Source organism: Aulonocara stuartgranti, assembly GCF_965226115.1.
Source record: "Aulonocara stuartgranti genome assembly, chromosome: 11".
In the NCBI taxonomy this organism is placed as follows: Eukaryota; Metazoa; Chordata; class Actinopteri; order Cichliformes; family Cichlidae; genus Aulonocara; species Aulonocara stuartgranti.
This window is the reverse complement of record NC_138947.1, coordinates 16,233,088-16,240,849: the sequence shown is the minus strand read 5'-3', so window position 1 is coordinate 16,240,849 and position 7,762 is coordinate 16,233,088. Positions and strand designations below refer to the sequence as shown.

General features: G+C 36.9%; 1 protein-coding gene across 3 annotated transcripts; it reads left to right on the top strand.

Moving 5' to 3' along the window:
* Positions 1-279: 279 nt before the first annotated feature.
* Positions 280-7,665, top strand: LOC309716966 (cornifelin homolog). 3 transcript variants are annotated; one of them, XM_082551117.1, is made up of 5 exons: positions 280-1,380; positions 1,637-1,762; positions 1,854-1,990; positions 2,205-3,114; positions 4,518-4,658. In XM_082551117.1, the coding sequence occupies exons 2-4, from the start codon at positions 1,639-1,641 to the stop codon at positions 2,295-2,297; spliced, it is 354 nt and encodes a 117-aa protein (XP_082407243.1). In that variant the 5' UTR covers positions 280-1,380; positions 1,637-1,638; the 3' UTR covers positions 2,298-3,114; positions 4,518-4,658. The 3 variants fall into 3 exon arrangements, with proteins under 3 accessions (XP_082407243.1, XP_082407242.1, XP_082407241.1); XM_082551116.1 differs by lacking the exons at positions 280-1,380; positions 1,637-1,762; positions 1,854-1,990 and having other exon boundaries at positions 2,298-3,114; positions 4,518-7,665; XM_082551115.1 differs by lacking the exons at positions 280-1,380; positions 1,637-1,762; positions 1,854-1,990; positions 2,205-3,114 and adding an exon at positions 3,464-3,914 and having other exon boundaries at positions 4,518-7,665.
* Positions 7,666-7,762: the final 97 nt, after the last annotated feature.

Below are 7,762 nucleotides of genomic sequence, written 5' to 3'. Positions count from 1 at the left end.
GTTTCCCCAATCTTATAGTACATTTGCATAATGAATTGCAAATTTATAAGATTGGGGAAACCTGCAGTCAGCTGTCCATTTTCTTACCTGGTTCTTCCTGACCATTCTCCTCACGTTCCCCTCTTTCCTCTCTCCCTCTTTGGACTGACAATCATTCACAAATAGATTGTATTCAATTAGATGAAAAAATTACATTAATATGAAAAAAGCCCTCTCTCAGTGTACTTTCAACTAAAAGGAAAATAACCAAACCACATGTACCACTAATAAAAGATATAAATATTGAAACATTGATCTACGGACAATTTTAAGTTTTAGATTTTAAATAGGCTATAGAAATTTCAATGGGAGCAACAGGACTGTCAAATGTCACTGATTTTACTACAGAGTAGGACGGATTGTAGGGTAGCAAACATCGTCGGAAAACACGTTTTCAAAACTGCAGGTTACCTGGTGTAATGTTTTTCAGCTAAAAAGAAACATGTTCTGACTCCTACCTAACTATATAAAGATTAACTGAAGGTTAAATGCAGCTAAATTGTCCTGTTTTGAGGCAGGCACTTACACCTCCGCCTCTGTAACCTTCCCTAACACTATTTTTGTACTTTGCCAAGTTATGAAACCTGACAGAAACTCTTCAAATCAGCCATTTAGCATTACCATTAAACCACTCTTTCAAGAATTATTGAGATAAAAGGAAGGTTGGAGATAAGTAGCCAAGAAAGCTGGTCAAGTGATGGCTTTTTAAGTAGTGGTTTAATTACTGCCAGATTGAAGGCCTGTGGTATAGAGTTGATTAATAGAGATAAGTTAGTCATATTTAAAACTGAATGTAATGCACTATACATTTGAACTGATGATTTGTTACCTTTTTTTAACTGAAAAAGCCATAAATAACAACAAAAGTGGTATTTGAACGGCCTAGAAGTCAGAAATACTTTGCTAAATTGTATTAAACAAGTATAATGTTTCTGCGCTGAGTACTTTCTTGAGTCACTGGTATTTACATACGGAGTGCCACTTTATAAAGTCAACAGAGTATGCGCTTGAGCGTCACAGTTCATTTAATTTTTTCAGCTTGTCCCCTGTTATGTACACACACATAATTCTAGGTGCACCATTTTAGATGTGTGATACGCCCCAAAACCAAACATTTTTTCCTTTTTTCCTTTACAAGGCATTCAGCCCTGTTTACTTGGTCATTGTTTGCCATCTCATATCAGCATAGAAACTGAACTACAACCTATGCATACTGTGTCATTGGGTATAAGAGCTGTGGTTGTAAACCCTATCCTAGTCTTCAATTTCAGACCTTGCTTTCAGGAGCCAGATACTAACTTCAAGAGTTGAAGGGGACTGCAAATTTTCCTACAAATCAAGGTAGTTTAAACTCATCCTACTAACTGATTTTCTTCATATCTGATTTGGGGTAAACTCTTAATCAAGAAAGATCTAATAATTTTTGGTTGGAATAAAATCTTAAGAAGCTTTCACAACACAGATTTGGATATATAACATTTGCTATAAAGAAACTGTGTAAAAGTGTCTCAAAGGTTCTATAAACAAGAAAGTAAATTGGTAAAGTAAGTGACCTTCATGTTTAATTTGCTCCAAGTTATTTTTCTTCTTCTTGCAGCCATGGAATACCAGACAAATGTGATAAATGCACAACCTCAGGTGACTGTGACACAGTACACGGTCTCCCGTGGGTCGTCAGAGTGGAGTACAAATGCATGCGACTGCTGTGAAGACTGCGGCATCTGTACGTGTCTATATAAGTTCTATGGGAACATGCTGAAGTTTACCAACAGTGTAACATAACAGAAATATGATAAAACATCTCTCACCTCCAGGTCTTTGTGGAACATTCGTTCCCTGCATCCTGGCTTGTCAGGTGGCTCAGGACAGCGATGAAAGCTGCTGTCTGGCCTGCCTTCCCGGCGCCCTGATTGCTTTACGGACAAGCATACGCAACAGATACAATATTGGTGTAAGTGTGGTGCAGATTTCTAATCATTTATTAAACAAGAAGACTAGAATTCTAATCATGAATTCAATCATGAAGTCAGAAAATTCTCTAGAATTCTAATCTAGATGGTGTTTTATATTACATTTTTGAAATCCCAGCACTCTAAATATGGTTCTGTAAAAAAAACAAACTATGATGTTTGTCACCAGTTTACTGTGACTGTGCTTTTCCTCAGGGCTCTGTGTGTGACGACTGGTTAGTCATGGCCTGCATTCCAGCATGTGGATTATGTCAGATGGCACGTGAGCAGAAGATAAGAGGAAACTGAAAATGTATACAATATATGATATCCTCAAAGTATCAAAGTAATATAATATGTGAAAGTGTATTTCTTCAGTTTCTGTATCTTAAATTAAAATGTTAAAAAAATGGCATAGACATATTGTAGTAAAGCTAAAGGATTTGATAAGAAATAAAGTCAGATAACTGGACTAAACTGACAATTTCTTCTTGTTTTTCCTTGTTTATTCTATAGTTTAATAGGATTACATAGTATATCTGTTATATTTTAAATGTGAGCTCTGAGTCTTAGAATAAGGCTTAAAACCCCCGTATCTTTCACTCGAAGTTCAACAGCGACTCATTGTGCTGACACCAAGTTTGTGCAACAAATCAGCGAAAAAATCTGACGGATACGTGGGAATTTGCAGCACGAGTAACTCTTAACCACCCTTAAAACCCCCCAAAACAAAACAAAACAAAAAGAATCAACCAGTTTATGGTGGTAAACTCAAATAACTATCATCATCATTTCTGAGAACTTTTTTACTACCTACAATACAATTCAATAATGTTCACAATTTTATATTTTTCTTTTTTTAATGTTTAACATAATTGTGTTAAAAATACGTGAGTTATAGATGTGTGAATGCAAATTGTATATCCACTCAAAAACAATATTTCAATAAAACTATTGGAATTAATGTGTTGTGATTAAATAGTTGAACACAGCTGTAAAGGATTATGAAAGAAGAAGAATACGTTGGAGACATCTTCCCCTTTCTGACTGACTGTTTTATTTTTGGCTGACCATGTACTTCAGAGCTGTCTAAAGGCACAGGGTGAGGCGAAAAGCATTAATCTGAGTAAGTACAAATTAGGGTACCTTATAACTTTAAACTATCAGGACATGTTTTCAGTTTTCCTGGGGAAGTTTGAGGAATGACATCAATATTATAAAGTTATGCTCATAAAGGGTGAATCTTAAAAGTGGCACGTATTATATAAAAAACTCTCTGAAAACTATTTCGCAACTCTTTCTATACATTTTATTTTTATAGACAGCTTCCTCTTTCTGACTCAATGTTTTTGCAGCCACCAAAAACAAAGCTGTCTGAGAAGGCAGGATAAACAGCATTAATTTAAGTAAGTACAAATTAGATTAACTTCACACATCATGACATTTTCAGTTTTCTTGGGATCGTCTAAGGATAGGAAATAAACGTTATCTTATTTGCAAAATCATAAGAATTTATGTTTGTAAAGGGTGAAAATTAAACATTATACATAGGAAAGAACCAAATTATTTCTCAACTCTTTCTATGCATTTCTTTTATCGTTCTAAAATTATTGATATCGTGATTTTTGCCATATATTGTATTCCTGTAGTATTCAATTAGGAATTCATTGCTTTTCAACATTGTGCATTGTGTGGACCGCAATGACGTGTGAGAAACCCTAAAGAGGAGGAGAAGGGCAAACATTCATTTATATTGAAAGTGGATGTGAAAACATAAGAAAAGAGGAACAAAGTTTTTCTCATCGTATAAATTTCTTCGGGGACACGCTCCTCACACCTCAGGATTAGAAGATTCTTTTATGCTGAGACTATTCCTAGAGACTTGCAACTGCTTCTAATAAGAAACGGTAACAGCAACAAGAAAAGGTAAGAATCTGAGCTTGGGTTAGTAAAGTAATTATAAAAATATTTAGTCTAAATTAAAATGTCAGTTGAAGGCAGCAGGCTCCAACAACCATGATGAGTGTCCTGTATACTGTTTCTACAATATTTTAAAAATGATTAAAAATCTATCAGATATACAATGCTAGTTTGTCAATTTACGTCTTTATAATGTTTAAATGTACTTGTACTTGGGGCGATCGTGGCTCAAGAGTTGGTAGTTTGTCTTCGAATTGTAAGGTTGCCGGTTTGAGCTCGGACAGTCAGCTCAAACCGGTCGTTGTGTCCTTGGGCAACTTCATCTACCGCCTACTGGCGATGGCCAGAGGGGTTGATGGTGCGATATGGCAGCCTCGCTTCTGTCAGTGTGCCCCAGGGCAGCTGTGGCTACAACTGTAGCTTACCTCCACCAGTGTGTAAATGAATAGCATGTTCCCATAGAAAAGCGCTTTTGAGGGTCTTAAAAAGCACATTATTATTATTGTCAGATTTTAAGAGACAGCTGAAAACATCAATGATATACCTAAAGCGAGAATTTGCAATCTGATATTAGAATTTTTTTCTGATTTGAAAGTATTCTCTTTTCAGATCCCTGCGTTCACCTGATGAAAAAACACAGAGGCCTTTAGACGTTTTCAACTTAATATTTAAACAAACGAAACGAAAAAAAAGGAGCCGACAGAAGTTATTTAAAGGACTATTTCTTTGCACTGCAAGAAGACAAAATGGGAAACCATCAGCTGCTGTCAGTTACAGTTGTTCTTGCAGCTGTTCAACTCACCAGTAGTTACAGTTTCAGGAACTGCATTGCAGAAGCAGATTCTGATGGGAAAACTTTCAACTGCATGCATCGGAATGCAATGCATATTTCTGATATTGTCAGTGACCTGCCACCATCTGCCATCAATCTCACCATTTTAAGAACTCCTCTGACGGACCTTCCTAACAACAGCTTTAGTAACCTAGTAGACCTTCAGCACCTCAGAATTGATAATAATTCCTTGACAACCATCCGTCAGTTAGCTTTCCAAGGCTTGTATCAACTGAAGAATCTAAACATGTCATTAAACAAAATATCAGCGCTCAACCCTTCTCTGTTTAAGGACCTGCAGAATCTCACCTCCCTCTTTTTGGCCAACAATGCATTGGAGCGGCTGCCCGAGGATATTTTTTCATCTGTTCTCAAGCTACACATTTTAATCCTGAGACAAAACTTTCTGTCAGATTTCTCAGGCATTGCCAAGTCTGTGGCACATCTGACAAATCTGACGACACTGGATCTTTGCTTTAACAATTTGACCTCCCTCAGACACTCAAATGTGTCACTGCCCAAGTCCCTCACTGTTTTGTATGTTTGCCATAATAATCTATTAACGCTGGGATGTAAGCCTTCATTTCTCAGCTTTATCAACATTTTAGATTTGTCATACAATTCTCAGCTGCCTACAAAAGCCTTTGATCAAATTGATTTGAGCACTATAAATTATTTGCATTTGCGTTCAACAAATGTAACAATAGTGGAGTTTTTAAACATTAGCAACATCAATCCAAGTCATGTTGATTTCTCTGGTACAGGACTGAACAATGACAGCATGCTCAAAGAATTATGCATACTGTTGAAAAAAAGGCTGAAAGAGAAAAATCTTAAAAACATGAACCTGGGTAATAATGCAATTAGGCAACTTACAAATAACACACTGTCCTATTGTCCTAATATCACAGGGGCTTTGGATCTATCCCGCAACAACCTAAAGAGTGCATATTGCCTTGAGTTTCTTAGAAGACATGTATACATAGAAGACTTCAAAGCAGAGCACAACCATCTCAGCTCCCTAATATACTGTAAAAAAAATTTTCAATTTAAAAAAATGGAAAATCTGAGTTATCGTTACAATCGCATCTTAAAAGTTGACTCTCATGCTTTTTATCATACACCAAATATCAGGACGCTACAACTTAACATAAACAGTATTGCATTTCTCCATATACACGCTCTCAAGGGACTAAAAAAGCTCGAGACACTTCGTTTAGACAATAACCTCTTAACTGATTTGTTCAGTGTCACATTTGAAGATCTGGTCAGTTTGCAAATTCTTAACATTCGCAACAACCGCATTTCTGTCATTTTCAATAGGACTTTTTTCAACCTGACATTTTTAAATACACTGGATCTTGGAGGTAATAAGATTACCCATTTTCAGCGATCGGGTCTTGATGGACTAAAAAGCCTGTCCAAGCTCTATCTAGATGGAAACCAGCTAAAACAAATTGACCCTTTCTTATATCGTGCATTTCAAGACACCCTCACTGTGCTAGATTTACAGAGTAATCAGATTTGCTTCATAACAGAAACTCATGAGTCACCATTCATGAATCTCAGCAGACTGACTGATCTGAAATTAGATCGGCAGCGACCTAACGGACTCACCGTTTTACCACGCACTTTACTACGTGGCCTCTACTCACTGAAATCTTTGTATCTCACCAACAATAACATATACCATCTTGCTCCTGATACCTTTGATGACCTAACAGACTTAAGTTTCCTCACACTGGATAACTGCTGTGTTGGGGTGAAAAAATTAGAACCAGGGGTCTTTAAAAATTTAAGAAATTTGACCAGATTGGCTGCAGAAAATATGGGCATTCAGAACTTCTCTAAAGAGGTTTTTGGGAATCTTACACAGTTACGTTTACTGCAGCTCAACCGCAATGCCATGCAGACTCTTTCTGTAGACGCATTAATGAGTCTACCTATGCTTCGTTACCTTGACATACGAGATAATCCTGTAAGCTGCACCTGCAACAACGGGCCTTTGCAAAATTATACAAAGAATAACACAGATGTTCAGGTGGTGTACCTGTACAACCTGTCATGCCAACACAATCCAAAACTCAAATTTTACAATTTTGACACTAAAGTTTGTCGCGGAGATATAGGAATGTACCTGTTTTTTAGCACATCAGCTGCAATCTTCTTGTTTACAATCATTCCCTTATTCTATGTTAAACTCTACTGGAAAATGAAGTACAGCTACTATGTGTTTCGGGCCTGGTTTAGTGAGCAGTGGAGCAGATTCCATGAGGAGGAGGAGAATTGTAAATATGATGCATTTATTTCCTATAACTCATCTGATGAACAATGGGTCATGGACCAATTGTTACCCAACTTGGAGGGAGGCGGATCATCTTTTAAGCTTTGCCTGCACCACAGGGACTTTGAGTTGGGCCGTGATATTGTGGACAATATTGTTTCTGCTGTATACAGCAGCCGGAAAACCATTTGTGTGGTGAGCAGGAATTTTCTGCAAAGTGAGTGGTGTTCTCTGGAAATCCAGCTTGCCAGTTACAGACTCTTTGATGAGCACAGAGATGTTCTCCTGCTCGTTTTTCTGGAGCCAATCTCTGAGAGGCAGCTGTCTTCGTATCATCGCATGAGGAAAGTTATGTTAAAAAAGACTTACCTGCAGTGGCCTGGTTCAGACTGTACTAACCCAACACAGGCGCAGGAACTGTTCTGGAATCAGCTGCGTAGAGGAATAAAAACAGGGACCAGACTAGAGACAGAAGAATATTCTGCAACTCGTGAGAGCAAAGAAGCTGAAGACTTTACGGATGAGAGATCTGATGAAAACTTTTACTTGCAACCTTAGAAAGAAAATAAGAATGTGTGATTTGTGGTTTTACTCAATTAACCTTTCAGTCTAAATGTGTTTATCTGTGATGAAGTTATGTTGTAAATTATTATTATTATTATTATTATTATTATTATTAAATATGCAATATAATGTGTAATAAATGTAAGAGCAGCTTTTGTTAATTTTATGTTTTGC

What these genes read in the sequence shown, in the direction of transcription:
- LOC309716966 (XM_082551116.1), top strand. Translation starts at nt 4,655, where the DNA reads ATGGGAAACCATCAGCTGCTGTCAGTTACAGTTGTTCTTGCAGCTGTT.